At 46.1% G+C, this 18,370-nt stretch overlaps 2 protein-coding genes across 3 annotated transcripts in view; one reads left to right on the top strand and one right to left on the bottom strand.

Moving 5' to 3' along the window:
• frem3 (Fras1 related extracellular matrix 3) overlaps positions 1-8,256 on the top strand; it is a 30,852-nt gene extending 22,596 nt beyond the window's left edge. The window contains exons 7-24 of the mRNA XM_069167035.1: positions 224-373; positions 465-674; positions 1,229-1,426; positions 1,524-1,688; positions 2,110-2,292; positions 2,386-2,516; positions 3,391-3,549; positions 3,695-3,998; positions 4,081-4,212; positions 4,336-4,667; positions 5,036-5,228; positions 5,317-5,421; positions 5,753-5,880; positions 5,963-6,097; positions 6,280-6,406; positions 6,504-6,691; positions 6,791-6,937; positions 7,020-8,256. Coding sequence (XP_069023136.1) covers positions 224-373; positions 465-674; positions 1,229-1,426; positions 1,524-1,688; positions 2,110-2,292; positions 2,386-2,516; positions 3,391-3,549; positions 3,695-3,998; positions 4,081-4,212; positions 4,336-4,667; positions 5,036-5,228; positions 5,317-5,421; positions 5,753-5,880; positions 5,963-6,097; positions 6,280-6,406; positions 6,504-6,691; positions 6,791-6,937; positions 7,020-7,586 — 3,554 coding nt within the window. The 3' untranslated portion in view covers positions 7,587-8,256. The remainder of the gene's footprint in view (positions 1-223; positions 374-464; positions 675-1,228; positions 1,427-1,523; positions 1,689-2,109; positions 2,293-2,385; positions 2,517-3,390; positions 3,550-3,694; positions 3,999-4,080; positions 4,213-4,335; positions 4,668-5,035; positions 5,229-5,316; positions 5,422-5,752; positions 5,881-5,962; positions 6,098-6,279; positions 6,407-6,503; positions 6,692-6,790; positions 6,938-7,019) is intronic.
• A 93-nt stretch (positions 8,257-8,349) lies between these two features.
• Positions 8,350-17,254, bottom strand: smarca5 (SNF2 related chromatin remodeling ATPase 5). 2 transcript variants are annotated; one of them, XM_069167036.1, is made up of 24 exons: positions 16,997-17,254; positions 15,499-15,624; positions 15,240-15,406; positions 15,047-15,147; positions 14,848-14,948; positions 14,548-14,727; positions 13,918-14,073; positions 13,670-13,801; positions 13,472-13,540; positions 13,260-13,369; positions 12,930-13,156; positions 12,700-12,821; positions 12,175-12,327; positions 11,732-11,864; positions 11,299-11,447; positions 11,037-11,159; positions 10,834-10,941; positions 10,619-10,732; positions 10,391-10,513; positions 10,155-10,287; positions 9,942-10,060; positions 9,579-9,791; positions 9,366-9,476; positions 8,350-9,093 (listed from the first exon to the last, which is right to left on the bottom strand). In XM_069167036.1, the coding sequence occupies exons 1-24, from the start codon at positions 17,069-17,071 to the stop codon at positions 9,028-9,030; spliced, it is 3,111 nt and encodes a 1,036-aa protein (XP_069023137.1). In that variant the 5' UTR covers positions 17,072-17,254; the 3' UTR covers positions 8,350-9,027. The 2 variants fall into 2 exon arrangements, with proteins under 2 accessions (XP_069023137.1, XP_069023138.1); XM_069167037.1 differs by having other exon boundaries at positions 15,499-15,621.
• Between the last annotated feature and the right edge of the window lie 1,116 nt (positions 17,255-18,370).

Here is an 18,370-nt window from a genome sequence, read left to right as displayed (position 1 = left end):
CAGGCTCAGGTTAAAAGCCGATGTTACTCTGTCCTTCTAAAAGAGAGCTTTGTTCTGAGAAACAGCAAATTAACTAATATTCATGTTATATATTGCATTTTTGTTGTTGTTTTGGAAATGACTTTGGCATAATTTCTCCATTAAGAAAATACTGACCTACGACTATATGGAAATTCTACCATGTCTTAATACTTTACTTTCCTATCACTCTGAAATCTCGCAGAACCTTCACTGTACTTCGGGGAGCCTGAGTATGTCGTGGATGAGAGTTCAGGCTACGTTGAGGTGAAGGTCTGGAGAACAGGTACTGACCTGTCCAAGACTGCGACTGTCACCGTCCGCTCCAGGAAGCGCGAGCCTGTTTCTGCAGAAGGTAAAATCAGCAGTTTGACCGGACTAAAGATATGATTGGTAATTTGTATTAAATTCTACAGTCACTTAGTGGCTTTCTCTCTGTCCGGCAGCTGGACTAGACTACGTTGGTATCAGTCGCAACCTGGACTTTGCTCCTGGAGTGACAATGCAGACATTCAGAGTGACCATCCTGGATGACCTGGGTCAGCCGGAGCTGGAGGGACCTGAGACCTTTGACCTTGTGTTAAGGATGCCCATGAATGCTGTGTTAGGAGAACCAAGCAAGGCGACCATCACCATCAACGATACTCTCACTGACCGTGAGTGTCTAATTTAGAAAAAAAACATACTGGTATATGTATGTGATGTCCAAGCTTACAGTATTTTTTTTTTACTATATACTTCTGCCTATGAGATGATTGGACAATATATATTGAAGTTTGCAATTTATACAAATTGCTGGAAGAATCGATAACAATTTATTTTTATCTTCTTACTTTATGTAGCATCTATAAGTCGTTAAAGACTTAATAAATGATTACTACAGAACATTATTTTGTGGCTGTAAGGACTTTTGAGGACATTTCAGTGTTTATTTAACCATATGATAATATAGTGCATGATTATTATATGATTATAAATACTAGTCTATAATACATATACTACATATCTAAATAGTATTTTTTTTTTATGAATACATTATCAAACACTTGGCCTCATATCTTCTTACAACATTATTATAGAGGGCTGCATGTAATTATTTCTATACTGTTGCTTATACATTTTTGGAGAGTGATTAAAATACAGAAAAGTTGAATTAGTTCACAATCTTCACTCGAACTTGACAAGACATTTTTGAAACTGGTCCTTTTAGTGCCGAAGGTTCAGTTTAAAGAGGGCAGCTACAAGGTGGATGAGTCGGATGGGGAGGTAAAAGCCACAGTGTACCGCAGTGGAGACATCACCCTCGGGTCCACGGTGCGTTGTTACACTCGCCAAGGCTCTGCTCAGGTCATGATGGACTACAATGAGAGGCCCAATAATGACGCATCCATCATCACTTTTCTGCCAGGTGAGACATCTCTTACTTCCTCTCGCTCTCTTATTTCCTTTCACATCATCCGTCCCTGTTTGTTATTTGTTTTCTACACCCTACATTCACTCCCCAGGGGAGACCGAGAAGCCGTGCGTGGTGAGCCTGATGGACGACTCCGTCCATGAAGACGATGAGGAGTTCCGCTTGGTTCTGGGGACAGCCAAGAGCAAGTCTCCGTACGGAGCTTCTATCGGGGAGCAGAAGGAATCGCTGGTCACCGTCACAGATGGCAAAGACAGTGTGTGCTTGCTACAATTAAATATATTAAGAACTGAAATGACCCAAATTCACAAAGCCAAAAAAATCCAAAGTAAGAAGAGCGGTAGTACTACATTATGTGCCCCTAAAGCCCGTCATCTATAACTGCTTTGGCTGACCAGGGAAAAGGACTGTGTATTTAAACTAAGTACGCAAAAAAAAATATGTAAATAAGTACAACTGACAAAGTTTGATTATTTTACTGCAAATGACGACAAAGAAATCTGCAAAAATCTCTGTTCCTTCACCTTACTTTCATATCCCCGTCTCCTAGACGCCACATCTGTTGTTCTGAGTCCTCTGTTGAAATCTGAGTTCATATAAATGACGTTTGAAAGTAAAAAAAGATATGCTTATTTACATGTTTACAGTGCGTAAGTCCACTTTTCTACCTGTTCTAGAGCCCATCATCCGTTTCTCTGAGATCAAGTATAGCGTGCGGGAGCCCCAGGTGAAAGGTGCTGTGGCCACAGTGAAGATTCCTATTCTGCGCTCCGGAGACACCTCGAAGGTCTCGCTGGTGAGAGTGCACACTAAAGACGGCTCTGCAACCTCCGGAGAAGACTATAACCCGCTGTCAGAGGGTAAGAACCTGGTTTAGTGACCGCAGTGTCTCCTGATATGAACTTGTGTTTTTATATTTGTGATCACTGCTCACTTCACTACCCGTGTGTAAGATGTGGAGTTCAAGGAGGGCGAGAAGGAACACTTTGTGGACATCGAGATCCTGTACGACGGACAGAGAGAGATGAGAGAGGCCTTCACCGTGCACATGAAGCCTGACGACAACATGGTGGCTGAAATACAGGTGAGACAAAGGCGCGCACAGGCGGACACCAATAAACACGTGAAAACCGTGAGCGGGTCCTGTACGTGTGCAGTACGGTGCTGCAGATCTACACGCGTGAGCATTCGCCCTGTCATGTCAGCCTGTGTTAAAATAGGCAGGCAGCAGCTGGCAATGCTGTCAGCACGCCTGAACCACAGTTGTATAAAAAGCTCTTCCCTCAGGAATGAGATGCTGAGAGGAATGTCCCTGCAGAGCCAAACAGAAGACCGACCTATAAACAGACCTGTGACATTCTACCCACACACTCCTCATCAGGCATGCATTGCTCACGTGACAGAAATAGGTTATCTCCTGATAAATTGTTTTGTGCTGTATTATACTGTAACTAAACTATAATACCCGAAGGGAGCTCTGTCAAGTGCGTTGCAGTAGTTGTCCTACTAACTGAAAATTTGAAGCAACCTGACGATGCAGAGACACGTTTGGGAGAATTTTTAAATCCAGTGAGGGACTATGAGGGTTTTGTAGAAGGGGGAAGTTCACCTTCGTTTTTCTGCTGCGCCAAAGATATTTGTGAAATACCATCTAATTTTGCATTATTGCTTACAGATCTTTTTTGGGTCAATTGCACAACACATTTAAATACTGGCTGCCAATTTTATAAATACAGGACATATCAACAGGTAGTAAACGAGCTTTCTTCTGGCTTCGTTAAAATGTGCGTGATACAATTTTTTTTTTGAGACAACTGATTACGTTATATTGTCTCGAACCAAACCATTAAAGGACAAAAAGCACATTTCTTCTACGACTCACCAATACTGGTTCTGGACTTACAGTAGGTGCATATAGACCACAGTGGAGCTACTGATGTCTTTCCTCTTCTTGCTAGATGAACAAGGCCATTGTGTACATCGAGGAGATGGACAGTGTAGCAGACGTCACCTTCCCTGCCGTGCCACAGGTGGTTTCCCTGCTCATGTACGATGACGCAGTTAAAACCAAAGACAATGCCCACCCATCCAACGGATACCCTGTCGTGTGTGTCACGGTGAGTGGGATGCTGCTTTCTCCACAAATCTTACCCACCATTTATTCGTTCCAGGGCTGATGACCTTTTCGAAGATACCAGCGTTCACGTGAAACAATTTAAAGTGTATTATGTTCCACAACCCCTCATTTGCCTTCTTTTCCAGGCCTGCAACCCAAAGTACCACGACTTTGATAAAACGGGTTCCATCTGCTCTGCGGAGAACATCAACGACACCCTCACGCAGTACCGCTGGCTGATCAGCGCTCCCACTGGATCAGATGGTGTGACCAGCCCCATGAGGGAGGTGGACACTAACACTTTCTTCACCAACACCAAGTCCATCACCCTGGATTCAATCTACTTCCAAGCCGGCTCCAGGGTTCAGTGTGCAGCACGAGCCTTCAACGCCAACGGAGACGCCGGCCTGGAGCTGTCCAGTCCGATCGCTGTGATCAGCAGAGAGGAGGGTAGGTGGAGGGCTGAGGAGACTTAAGGGATATGTGCAGATATAAGGTGGCTGTGGAGTTAACGGACTTTGACTCTTTGCAGGTATGTGTCAGCCTCGTGTCCAGGGTACTGTCGGAGCTGAACCGTTCTCCGCCAAGATCCGCTACACAGGCCCAGACGATCCGGACTTCCCCAACCTCATCAAGCTCACTGTCAACATGCCTCACATGGATGGTGAGCTGTATATCTTGTTGCTGCTTTTAATAAATTAGCATTATAGGTTATTCATTTCAATTAAGGCCCAATAACATCCTTACAATGTGTGACAAGAAAAAAAAAACATCTCCCCCTCAACAGGGATGTTGCCGGTGATCTCCACAAGACCTCTGTCCAACTTCGAGCTTACCCTGAGCCCCGACGGCACTCGGGTGGGCAACCACCGCTGCTCCAACTTGCTGGACTTCAACGAGATCCAAACAAGCCACGGCTTCATCACAGACGCAACAAAGAACCCTGAAATAATTGGGGAGACTTCGCCCTACCAATACAGCACTATCATGCGTTCAACCAACTCGCTGCGCTTCTACAGGAACCTGAACCTAGAGGCCTGCCTCTGGGAGTTCACCAGCTACTACGACATGTCAGAGCTGCTCAATGACTGCAGTGGCTCCATAGGCACGGATGGACAGGTAGGAAATATGCAACTGCAGTAGCTACAGAAAATAAAACATGACTTAGCCATTGGTGACACAAACACAGCATTACAACCTTTCGCACGTGTGTTTGACGGGAACAGAGAGGAGGCAAGCTACCTCGCTCAGACAGCATTCCCCTCCACCAGCCATTCATTGAATAAAACGATGCGCCATTATGAGAATAATATGCAAGGAGGGAGTAAAAGGTTCTTTACAGAGAAAATAGAAAGTCCCCGGCTACCCTGTTAACCTGTTAGCTCGACAGCAACAGCGGTTTTCACCGAGCCAAAAGACACAAGACGAATGTTGCTGCACGTTTGTCCTACATAACTTTGATAGTGTCTGTTTTCCACTTGTTCTAGGTGCTGAACCTGGTCCAGTCCTACGTCACCTTGCGCGTCCCTCTCTTTGTGTCCTACGTCTTCCACTCTCCGGTGGCTGTTGGAGGCTGGCAGCACTTTGACCTGCAGTCCGAGCTCAAACTCACCTTTGTGTATGACACGGCTATTCTGTGGCAGGACGGCATCGGCAGCCCACCTGAAGCTGAACTACAAGGTGCCCTCTCAGCCTCACGCTGTTCCCTGTTAGTCCTTCCACAGGAACAACAATGCACCTGTGAAAATGTTGTCATCTTTCCTCGTAGGAGCCATGTACCCCACCAGCATGCGTATAAACGAGGAGGGCCGTCTCGTGGTCAACTTCAAGACCGAGGCACGCTTCAGGGGACAGTTTGTGATGTCTCATCCAGGTACCAGAGCGGCACCCGCATGCACATATACACATCCTAAACCCATCATGTGGGGTCGTTCCATCGAGGCCGCCTCCTATTGGATTACCCTGTGGCCCACATCCTCTCTTCATCTATTTCTAGAGTTCCACCTCGGGTCTTTCTGTTTGAAAGTGCCAGAGGTCATTTCAGCAAATGTCAAAATGACCCTGCCGCATTTACAGTTAGGCAGCAAGTGGCACAAACAATGTGAAAGGTCACGCTATAAATACGAAGGTGGACACAGTTGCTGGTTCAGGTTGGACAAAATGCAGCTGTAATGATTTATGACCACGTACGTGTTTGTTTTAAGGAACCAGCGTGTCATCCATGGTGATGTGTGCCGACCACCCCGGACTGACGTTCACTCTCGCCCTGGTCAGGACCGAGCCCACGTACAACCAGCCCATGCAGCAGTGGAGTTTTGTCTCGGACTTTGCCGTGAGTCCCGATGCCGTAAAAACATCCTCTATGTGTTGTGACCGGTGACCACATTGTTCCTGCGCGTCTGTCTGACCTCTAGGTGCGAGACTACTCTGGGACCTACACAGTGAAGTTGACCCCCTGCATCGCATCGCCCAATGGGGAGTTCAGCATCCCTCCTGTCTGCCACCCAAGAGAGCCGCTGACTTTTGACATAGACATCCGCTTCCAGCAGGTTTGAGCTGATAATCCTGACAAAAATCTCATAACATTTGTTCGTTCCAGGTTCATGCGATAGCCACATTATAGACCATGATGCAAAAGACAACCTTAAGCATTTGCACTGGCCTTTTTCCCGGATTCTAATTCCACCCAGAACCATTATCTCTTCCGTGTGTGACGACTCTTGTTCTCCAGGTGAGCGACCCGGTGGCAGCTGAGTTCAGCCTCAACACTCAGATGTTCCTGCTGTCCAAGAAGGAGCTGTGGTTGTCTGACGGCTCCATGGGTTTTGGAGAAGGGACTGATGCTGCTTTTTCAGATGGTACTACACCGCTGCCATCTAGTGGTCCAAAGTAAGAACACAGCTGATGAACACGACCCTCAGGGAAACTCGCATTTCTGTCTGTCCTTTGCTTCAGGCTCCATGATTTATGGCCGCGTAATGGTGGACCCGGTCCAGAACCTGGGTGACTCCTTCTCCTGCAGCATTGAGAAAGTCTTCCTGTGTACTGGAGCAGATGGCTACGTTCCTAAATACAACCCCACTGACAAGGAGTATGGCTGCCTGGCAGATGCTCCCTCTCTGCTGTACAGATTCAAGATCCTGGTAAGATGCAATAAATCCCAAAGGTTAACACTCAGGGCTGTAGTGGAAGCCAAAAGAGGGAGGAGGCTATTTCTGAACTGTGTGTGTGTTGTTGTGCAGGACAAAGCCCAGCCAGAGACTCAGGCTCCGACATTTGGTGATGTTGCTTTTAAGGCCACACTGGCCCAAGACACACCTGGAGCTCTGCCTTTAGCGAGACAGCCAGGCTCAGATGGCTTCACACTGTCGTCCTCTCCACTTTTCCAGGTCTGTATAATTCTCAGTTACGGTATATAGTGCGTAAACAGATACACAAAGAGGGAGGAGGATTAAACGTGTTGTGTTTCAGGTGGCTGCTGGTCGAGAATGGTTCATCCACACCATCTACACTGTCCGCTCCAGAGAAAACGCCAACCGCAACATTGGCAAGCGCAGCGTGGAGTACCTCCATCACAGTGTCTCCTCTGTCGAGCAGCCGCACACCTCCGACGTGGCCTCTCGCCAACGCCGCGCTGCCCCCGCTTTCTTCAGTCCCGTTCCGGCCCAGGACATCGGCATCGAAAACAACCGGGGCACCAACATTCAGCACATCGCTCTGGACCGAGCGGACCGCCTGGTGGTCAGCCAGCGCCAGCCCTGGTCCCCGAACCGTGACCCCGTCCTGGAGCGCCCCCTCCTGGAGAGTTCAGGCAGAGAGCCGACTGACTCCTCCACCCTCCCCATGCTGGTGGGCGTGGCAGGTCTGATCCTGCTCGTCTGCCTGATCGCCACCGTCGTCATTCTGCTGCTGAGGCGCAAGAAGCGGGAAAAGAAGACCCAGTTCCCACCGTACACCACCTCCTCTTCTTCTGCCTACAGTGGCTTCAGTCAAAGCCCCGCAGGTATGTGGGGCGGCTCAGACAGCTCCGAGGTCTAAACGTTAACCCCGCCTCCGCCTCAAACGTCTGTCCCTCTTAAAAAGACTACGATAGTCTCCCCCGCCACCGTGCCTTCGATGCCCAACTTATGCAGCACTGAATGGAGCCCAGAAGAACCTGTGGACAACAGAAGATGTCAGTGCTCGGGGGCCTAACAGAGAATGTACCAGAGTATCTCTGACGATGGTTCGTTTTTACTGTCACGTACTGTTGGGTTGTGCCATCTATGCCGCCTATTCACAATCATGGATTTACGTGGAGGCCCCTTTAAATGATATTCACCTGTTTTTATTAGTTGCCCAGTTGTAAAATACTGCTCCTTATCCAGTGTTTGCAAATGCATGCAATGTAGTAAATGCGATTAATCCGTGAGTAAATGGCAACCTTGTCTAATTTCAGAATAGAAAATAATTTTCTATGTCCATCCTTTAAATATAGTTTTTTTTTTATATTTATAATTCACCGTGTTCATTATTTTGTTCTGTGGAGCAAAATGCATTGAATGTTAGCTGAAACTGACCTTAATGAATGATAATGTGATCAATGTATTGGTATTTTCCTGTTGTGCTTTAAGAAGCCTGCAGTAGAGCTGCCCACTGCTGATGACAGTACCGCCATGGAGCCATTGAAAGGGATTGTAAATGTTATTTTAGTCGTGACAATGCAGATTCATTTTTTTACATTTTATTTTTCAGATAAATGTGGCTGAAATCGGATGCAAAACTATCTGTGTACATATCAAAAGGTATTACTACACCCTGGTGAAACTTGAAAAATATGACCTATACGTCTTTCTGGTTTGTTGATCAAGTCCTGAAAAAACAAGTGCAGTAAAATAACACATTTTTCTTCTGCAGGTGACAATATACTTTAATGTGCCAACTGTTAGCAGATTTTTATGGCTTCTTCACACTTTTAAAAGTTTGGATGTATGTACACTTAAAATTGCCGAGTTTAAATGTCATTTGTGGAATCAGTGTCTTATTTACCAGACTGTGCACTATTTATTTTTTTAAAAAGGGGGAATTTATTTAGACACTCAAAAAGACATTTTCTACTTCACATAGGAAGATAAAAGAACAAATGTTTTCTTAAAAATAAAATGGGTAAATGTTGTTTCAAGCAATGGAATGTGGTACAACCAACAGGCATAAATACATTTATTTCAGTTAAGTAAGAATAAAAAAAAAGAAAAAAAGAAAAGAAAAAAGGACTAGCAAACAAGAAACTAAACCAGCACAGCTGCAGTGTTTTGGTAAGTGACAACAAGGCAGGCTTGTAGAGGAGCACTTCCTAAAACCTAATACAACCAGATCAGTCCATCAGGGATTTTACACAAGTACATTATCACAGCCTGGAGAACAAACACAGACACTAGACTAATGACACCGGCGCTGGATGCTGCTCTCAAGATTGTGATACTGCAGGTTGGGAGCTCCTTCACAACTTCAGCTTTTTCCTGCGTCCTCGACCATCTGCGGTTCCCTCTGACTTCCGTTTCTGGCCCTGGAAAAGACGAAGAACTTAGTGGGAAGACCTCGCAAGCACCGTCTTCCAGAACAAGGTATGGAACAGCAATCACTGTTTGTACGGATGGAAATAAATCAAAAGCACAGAGCTCCTGGTCCAATTTGTATTCTTTCTTATTTGTTCCCCAATTTCAATCTTATGATCATTTTGTCATTGTACTGCACCTCGGATGTCCTGCTAGCATTCAGACTCTCCACTGTTTTGACTTTGAACAAGCATCTTTAATGCGAGATGGATTTCGAACTCACCGATGCACTCTTTGGACCCCGTTTCTTTTTCTCAGCCTTCTCCCTCTCCTCCAGCTCCATGTTCTCTCGCTCGATCAGTGTAATCAGAGTGTTGCATCGCCTCTGGAGCTCCTGCGCAACAACCATGAAACGAGAACATTTGAATCCTGAAGACAATTAAAAAAAAAAAGAAAACAAAGAAAACGGAACAAACAAAAGGGGGAGAAAACTCACCATGGCGGTCCTGGATTTGAGGAACCAGTCGAAGCGGAACTGAGGCGAGTTGCGGATGCATTGGCGGAGCTCGTCGTACACGCTCTCCTTGTCGAAGCCCAGCTTGTGGAGCATACAGATCAGGAAGCGGTCCTCCTCCTCTGTGTAGTTCTTGCCTTTGTTGGTGCCATAAGAGATGCGGAGCTGATGAAAAGGAGCCTTGTAGCGACCGATCTGGACACAGAGACGAGACACACATTGAGACGCTGTTAAATAATCAAGAGGTAAAGAGCCGATTGGTAATGTGATGAAGAGACAACGCGAGGCTTCATGAGGTAAAGATAATGAGAACCGCAAACGGCCAAATGATGGTGAGTCTGCTACCTTTGAGTCCAGTGCCTTCTTGATGCTGATCCGTCTCTGAATCCTGGCTTCTCCTCGCTCTATCTGGGCCATGATCTTTTCAATGTCCTGCAGCTCATTGCAGCGCTCCCAGAACACAGCTGCAGCAACACACAAACATCAGGCCATTAAATATGTCTCGTCGAACGTTTGGCCTTCGCTTTCTGCGGGGAAAATGATAAACGGGGTCGTTACCAGAATATTCCATGACTTCCTCGGGAGTTTTCCCTTCGACCTCTCTGGCGATGTTCTCGATGTCATCTCTCCCCCACTTCTCGTTGGCTTTGATGAACTGGTTGAAGTCGCGTTTGTTCCAGATAGTGAATCCCTACGACGAATGCACACGGTTGATCAGTAAACACACGGTTTAGATCAGCACACAGACATATCTGCCGTCCTTCGCCACAAATGGGAGTGAGAACACTCCGTACCTGTTGGAGGAGGTTCTCCTTCTCCTCCAGCTCTTCCTCCGTGAGGGCCTCGGCCTCGTCGATCTTCGCCTGCTCCTCCTTCTGGACCTGAGCCGAGTTGGGCATGTCCGGATTACGGGGAACCTGAAGAAACGGATCGATCAGCGACATCTCCAAAGACATTTTTTTTTTTTTTTTTGGCCTGAAAGGAATCTCCCTCCCTCCCGATGATGCGGTTGTTCCCTGTACCTTGTATCCTATGGTCTTTCTGTAGAACAGAATTTCCTTTTCTAGGAGCTCAAACAGACGTGGAGGAAAGAACTGGAAGTCCTGGACGTTTGGCTGCTTGGGAGGACGAGGAGCCTGGGAACACACACCATCCATCACAAGAACATTGAAATGACACCTTGCACTGTTTTCACGCTTTCCATCCTGAGGGCGTTGGTGAAGTGATCCCGTCCTACCTTCGGTGCTTTTGGCTCGCTGACTCGCAGAGCTTCTCTGAAGTACGCATCCACAGCATAATTCGCTTTCCTTTCTCTCTTGGGCGGCTCGATCCAGTTGGTAATGACCTGGACAGAAACGGGAGGCGAACAAGTTAAAGATTCAGAGTTCGTGGAGCAAGGCGGGTCCGGACTAAACGCCGCTGCCGGATCGTCCCGTGTACCTTTTTCTTCTCCCTGTAGTCCTCTCCTTCAAACGTGTACACGCTGCTGTTCTCTGTGTCCATGGTGAAGTTCCTCAGAGTGCTCTCACCCAGCGTCGACATCTTCTCCTTCATCTCCATAGTCTGGCGCACAACAAGGTCAAAGCGTGAATTCAAATTCATCCTAAAAAGGCATTCATCAAAAAAAAAAAAAAAACGCTAACGTGGACAAGAAAAAATAAAATCCCCGCTTCTACGTTTGCTCGAATGCATCCAGACTCACCTTCCTTTCACCTCGCTCCAGGATCGCATCGATGTCATCGTCTGTGATCTCGCTCTCTTTAGAAGCAAACACGTGCGTGGCCCCGTGGCGGATGATGGACAGCATCTCATCCTTACCCAGCTTGTTTGCACTGGGATCCACAAGTCTTCCTGATAAACAACAACAAAAAAGACTTAGCCCATTTCTAAAACAAAAAACAAATAAAAAAAAAACCTCATTTATCGTTTATTGTGTTTACCATACAAATTACCACGTTCCCTTATTACTACTACGTGAACTGTGGCTCCTAATTCTTAATCTAATCCGCCATCCAGGCCCCAATAAGACTACAAACTTCTCTTTCCGTTGTTGATAAAGTCAAAGGCAGCAGCACACAGCGGGATGTTTCAACAGCAGGACTTTAAATGTACGCTCTGCTGGATAGACCAGTTACCTTGCTGGATGACGATGGAGTCCAGGCGCAGCTTCATCTCGGCCCTCTCCACAATCCTCTCCTCCACCGTGTTTTCAGTGATGAAACGAAAAACGCGCACCTGCTTCTGCTGGCCGATTCTGTGAGCTCGGTCCTGAAAAGAAAGACATCAGATGTACCAAGAATTCTGCCTCTGCAACAACAACAGTCTCTACATTTACTCATGGCCACTCGTTATTATTGACACGAGAACGGGCAGATCACAGCATCGGTACTAGGGGGGTCGACCGATTGGCTTTTTCAGGGCCGATGCCGATTAAGGATCAAGGAGGCCGATAAACCCATATTTGGAACCGATATACAGTTGCAGTAAGAACACAAATATTTTATTTACATAATACTGACAATCGTAAAAATGCCAAATATCGGCGCCGATAATCGCTCGACCCTCAATCAGTACTAACCATGGCCTGCAGGTCGACCTGAGGGTTCCAGTCAGAGTCGTAGAGGATGACGACATCGGCTGTAGCCAGGTTGATACCCAGCCCTCCGGCTCTGGTGCTCAACATGAAGAGGAACTTGGAGCTGTTGGGCTCGTTGTACGCGTTGATGGAGATCTGTACACACACAAAGACACATTAGGGTGAACTGTCTTCCATTACACACACACACACACACACACACACACACACACACACACACACACACACACACACACACACACTATCTCTCGCTCTCTCTCATACACTCTCACACTCACTCACTCTCACACACACTATCTCTCTCTCTCTCACACACACACACACACTCACTCTGACACACTCACTCACTCTCACACACACTATCTCTCTCTCTCTCACACACACACACACACTCACTCTGACACACTCACTCACTCTCACACACACTATCTCTCTCTCTCACACACACACACACACACACACACACACAGCAGCTTGTAATCAGTTCATCTTAATCCAATCAATCACCTGTCTCTCCTCGTGGGGCGTCTGGCCGTCCAGGCGACAGTAACCGTAGTTCCTCCACATGCAGTAGTCCTCCAAGATGTCCAGCACCCTGGTCATCTGACTGAAGATTAGCACGCGGGAACCTACAGAAGAGCCACTTATTGATTATATGTGGACCGACGTCGGCATGTCTGATAGAAACACACAATAAAAAAAATACGGGACAAAAGATAACAAAAGACTCCACGTACCCTGCTGCTTCATCTTGGGCAGCAGCTTGTCCAGCACCACCATCTTGCCGCTGTTCACCACCAGGTGGAGATCTGTCGTGTACGGTGGACCCGGCTCGGCCCCGTCGAACAGGTACGGGTGGTTGCAGCATTTCCTCAGCTGCATGAGGACGTTCAGCAGACGCATCTTGTCCATTTTACCCGCCGAGTTCAGAATGTCGATGTCCTTCATCAGAATCTTTGTGTACCTGAAAAGTTGTGACACGCAACACGTTAACATCAGCTATACGGGGTGGTTCGCAGCTGTGTGCTGCAAAGGAGCTATTTTAAAGCTTAACTGAGGACTCTTACCACTCTCGCTGCATCTTACTCAAGCCCACATACATCTTGATCTCTTTTTTGGGCAGCAGAGTCTTCTCCACATCTGCTTTGATACGACGAAGCAAGAAGGGACGCAGCACCTTCACAGAAACAGCAGACCAATGAGAGCCAAATACGAACAACGCACCTTAGAAGTGACAGATGTTTGTTGGATATTGACGTGAGGCGCATGTAATACATACAGTGTGGAGACGTTCAACCAACTTCTGATCACCCAAGCAGTTGTTTGTGTCGAACCAGGAGTCAAAGTCCTTCGAAGAAAACAGAAATTAAATCTACACCAGAAGGCAAAAACACTGAAAACAACGTGGATATAAGTTGAACTCAAACCATAAAAGTTTCTACACACTTGATCTTGTGCATTTCTTGGCGTGACTTACATCTGCCGAGTTGAAGACATCCGGCAGCAGGAAGTTCAGCAGAGCCCACAGCTCATGGAGGTTGTTTTGCAGCGGTGTTCCGGTCAACAACAAACGATTGGTGGTCTTAAACTCGCGCACGATTTCTGAAAGCTGTGTGGATGCAAAGACGAGTTTCGTGTTATTAGACCGTCTCAGCATTAAATGGGAAACTCTAGCATGAAATTCCCCCCTTTTTTTAAATTTTTTTATTTCAGCAGCAGTCTGACCTTTGACTTCTCATTCTTGATCCTGTGAGCTTCATCGATGACCAGGTATCTCCAGTTGAACTTCTTGAACACAGCCTTTTCGATGATGAGCATCTCGTAGGATGTGACGCACACGTCCCACTCTCCCGGCAGCAGCACGTCTCTGATCAGGGCAGTCTGACGTGCAAGGAAAGATATTTTGTTTAGCTTTCATATGGACATATAGTACGGTCAATGAAATCCATTTTTAAACACATACTTTTACTAATATGTATGCTACATAGATCTAAATCCCACCTGAGACACCCATCAAATAAACCCAAGTGTCTTTTAGTACCAGTAGGAGTTACTTGGAACAAAAGTAATGTAGAGAGTCCTTTTGGTCATGAACAAATTGCCCCTTTTCAAAGTGTACTTCTGCCAGCAGGATCAGTGATCTACATCCTGCGCCGTTTTAATTTAAAATATTCCGATACAAAATTAGGGCGACGATGTTAAGTTGTTGCCTGGATGGTCAAACTTCACACCCACTGTAAAACACACAGAAAATGATCTCTCAAATAAAATCTGAGAATAAAACACTGAATCACAGCAAATCCTTCAATTTACGTTTGGCTTTTTATACAATCGCTTAAGTTTGCCGCATCCTACCCGCTCCTCTCGGTCTCCGATCAGGCAGACTGCACGAAGAGACGGCACCCATCGCTTGAACTCGTTCATCCAGTTGTACAGAGTGGACTTGGGGACCAGAACCATGTGTGGACCGGGGATGTTTCTGTAGTGCTTCATGTAACCCAGCAGAGCAATCGTTTGAAGAGTCTTTCCTAATCCCTGAGGGGAAGGAAACGGAGAGTGGTATGAGGCAGAGCAGCACACAAAGACAGGAACAATATCTGGACTTCACCTCCGGACTTGTAGACGTAGAGGTGACAGCTTTGAGAAAGTACTGACCATTTCATCAGCCAGGATGCCGTTGATTCCATTCTCGTACAAAGAAATGAGCCAGTTCAGACCACGGACCTGATAGTCCCTCATTTTTCCTGCTTTCACATCTAGACAACAGAAAACACATCGCCGCTGCTCATTATATATATATTAGTTATATGCCTGTGCTCAGTGTGATTTCACATAACAAAGGGTCATTTCTTACAGGAAGGAGAGTCATCAAAGCGAGTGCACACATTAGTAGTCTTCGTGCTCTCGTTCAGAAGCTCTTCGTCCTCCTCTTGCTCTGTGCGGCGATGGCGGTTACTGTCAAGCCCAAAAATGACACAACATGTTAAATTCCTAATGGGTGTAAACCCAAATGAAAATTCACCTGTGTCGTGAGGACAGGTACTCACTCTCCGGCAGAGAGCAGGTTCTGTTTCTCATCTTTCTTGATGCGAGGACGTCCCGGTTTCATCTTGAGTGGGGATGTGGGGGTCTTCTGTGCAGCTGGTTGGATGAAATGAGCAAACAGCTCTGTTTGCTTCAACAGATACTCAAATCTGTTGGTTCGGTCGGTTTGCTGCGTGACACAGGAAAGAGTCTCGTTAACTTATTTATCCGAGAGGAGAGGGCTGAGCCATGTCAGGGAAGCTCAAGGAAAGGTGCGCTTACCACTTTCTCCTCATAACCTGCAGAAGATTCTTTAGTTTTGGACGAGGAGGAGGGAGATGCGTCTTGTCCATCAGGGCCGGCATCTGAGGAAGACTCTTTTCCAGCATCTGAAGAGTCAGACTTCTGCTGAACCAAAATTAAAACAAAACAGTCGTGTTTAGTGGCGATTCTCTGAAGTTTCCAACAACAGCAGACAGAAATAGACCAGATCAAGTGATGAAGGAAGGCCAGCTCAGTTCTGGGGGATCTTCCTGGCCTCCACAGAGGAAGATAAGAGGGCGTGATGACAAAGCTCCTAGCACATCCATGTGTTCCTTGCTCTGATTGCTTTGAGCACCTTGTTCACACACTGCCCCGCATGATAAAGTACTAATACCTACCACCACTGCATGATGAAGTACTAATACCTACCACCACTGCATGATAAAGTACTAATACCTACCACCACTGCATGATAAAGTACTAATACCTACCACCACTGCTCCTCATGATGAAGTACTAATGCCTACCACCACTGCTCCTCATGATGAAGTACTAATACCTACCACCACTGCTCCTCATGATGAAGTACTAATACCTACCACCACTGCATGATGAAGTACTAATACCTACCACCACTGCATGATGAAGTACTAATACCTACCACCACTGCTCCTCGCAGAACCAAACAACCGGTTGGCCTACAAGTCAGTCACAACCAGCAGCTCATCAGTCGCTCACCGCTCAAAGAAAAGTCATCCACTTGTGATTTTCATACTTTTTGTTGTTGTTGACAAGGGATGTTCATGGTGAAGCACCATAACTTACTAAACTATGTGTCCTTGTTCTGCTGCCGATGTGAAACGTTAAGATGCGCGAGATCAATAAAGTTGGTTTCATCTTATCGTTTTAGGCATTTTAGTTCAAACTCAACACCAAACACAGCACAGGCTAAGTGGCGGCATCATCATCATCATCCCTCTCCGCTCACATCAGCCATTGCTCCACTGTTCCTCTGAAAACAAAGAAGCGGACGGGACAGCTCGGTGCTGCTCCTCACCTGGTTGTTGTTGTTGTTTAAAGGTTTTCTAAACGCACTGAGTGAATCTGGTCTGAGAGCGAACACACACACACACACACACACACACACACACACACACACACACACACACACACACAAAACAACAACGAGCGGAGACTCTTACTGTGATGATCGGTGCGAGGCTAGTGGGGCTAAAAGCTAGCGGAGTCTACGGACCAGGCTGGCCTCGTTGTTCGCGTCGGTCTCCGGAGGAAGAGACCGCTGGTGTCCCGAGCTAATGCTAGCACCGCCAGCTAACTTAGCTCAGAGAGCCAGCGTCAAAGTCAACGAAGTGAAAGTTTCACGCAGCCGAATTCAAAACGTCCGCGAAAGAAAGCGAAAGCGGGTTTGACGGAGCGAGACGCTGTCCGCGGCGGGACACGCGGGACACGCGGTCCGCGTCGAGAGGAGACAACGACCGTTTTTAAACCGTCTCACCTCCGCTCCTCCGGCTTCTTCAACTTCGGCGTGCTCCTCTTCCCGCTGCTCCACGGAGCTCAAGATTTCGGACATTGTTGTCGATTTTTCCCTTTTCGATTCGGATGTGCGGTCCGTCGCTCGGAGCCCTGTTGTAATCCCGGGTACGAACCGTCGGAGAGTTCCTGAACTTCCTCGCGGTAAATAAGACCGACAAAAGAAAGACCCGCCGGTTGGTCACAGGCAGCACGCTCGCGCTAGCAAGATCTTTCTCGCGGACCCGCGCCGACACGCAACGCTGTCGTCACCGGTACGCGCAAACTATCGCGAGACTTGATTCTACTGCCGTTCGAGACTGTTGGGAGAAAATGTTGGAGCTTTTGTTTTGATTCATCTGATGGCTTTAATCTTTTCCTTATGACGAATAACGACTTGTCCTCGTAATACTTTCAATACATTTTTTTTTTTTATCGTACCGTTTGCAGTTTGTAGCATCACAAAACACATTTACAATTCAGTGCCATCTTACAAGACTATTTATGTGCTGTGCCACAGATCTGAATAATTTATGTTTAGTATTAGGTTTATAGTTTAGGACAGTCCGCAGCTCGGAGCAAGGTCAAAATGGTTAAATCTTATAACAATAAAACAAACACAAAAAAGTTTTACAAATCCATCCGAAGCGTAATAAACCGAGCAAAAAACACTTATTTGGATTAAACCAGGCCAGCGCGCAGAATGAGATTTGAAAATTGTGATTTAAGCTGAGATCATTTAAGTGCATGTAAGAACCAAATAATTAACCAAATGTTGCACAATAAACAAAATATAACGCAACAGTTTGATGAATGAGTTTAATTTTTTTTGTTTTTTTGTAGTGGTTAAAAAAAAAAAAAGCATTTCACTCGCTTAAAGGTTGGATTTAAGCTTGGTTTTGAAAAAAAAAAAAAAAAAAAAAAAAAAAAAGGAGAGCTGAAATTATTTCACCTGCTTCACTGGTAAAAAAAAAAAAAATTATATGTAAAATATGTTGTAAACATATTGTGTTGGTGACTTGATGAGCAGCAGGTTTTATTTTAAACATTGCATTTATTACACCTTCTGAATACATTTCAAACATTTATTTTGAGTATATCCAAAGTAATTTGCTTTTATGTTATAAATCATTTCTGCATAGAGTGATACCCTGTTTGCCATCTTCTGTTTAGAGCAGCTGGGTTCCCAAATTTGTTTGTTTGTCGCACGCACATCACTCTGTGCTTGATTCTGGTTATCATTTAGTACGCATTTATACACAAATAGTTTCCATAACATACTTCATTGATTGTGTTAATTCGGTAATTTCAGGAAACTGCACTATTGTTTTGAAGTTTACACATTATACCTTCAATGGGA

The sequence above is a fragment of the Embiotoca jacksoni genome, unplaced genomic scaffold, assembly GCF_022577435.1.
Source record: "Embiotoca jacksoni isolate LCO1_2020_lvr unplaced genomic scaffold, fEmbJac1.0.p SCAF_4, whole genome shotgun sequence".
Classification (NCBI taxonomy): domain Eukaryota; kingdom Metazoa; phylum Chordata; class Actinopteri; family Embiotocidae; genus Embiotoca; species Embiotoca jacksoni.
Note: the sequence above shows the minus strand (reverse complement) of the source record. Positions and strands in the feature narration are given on the sequence as shown.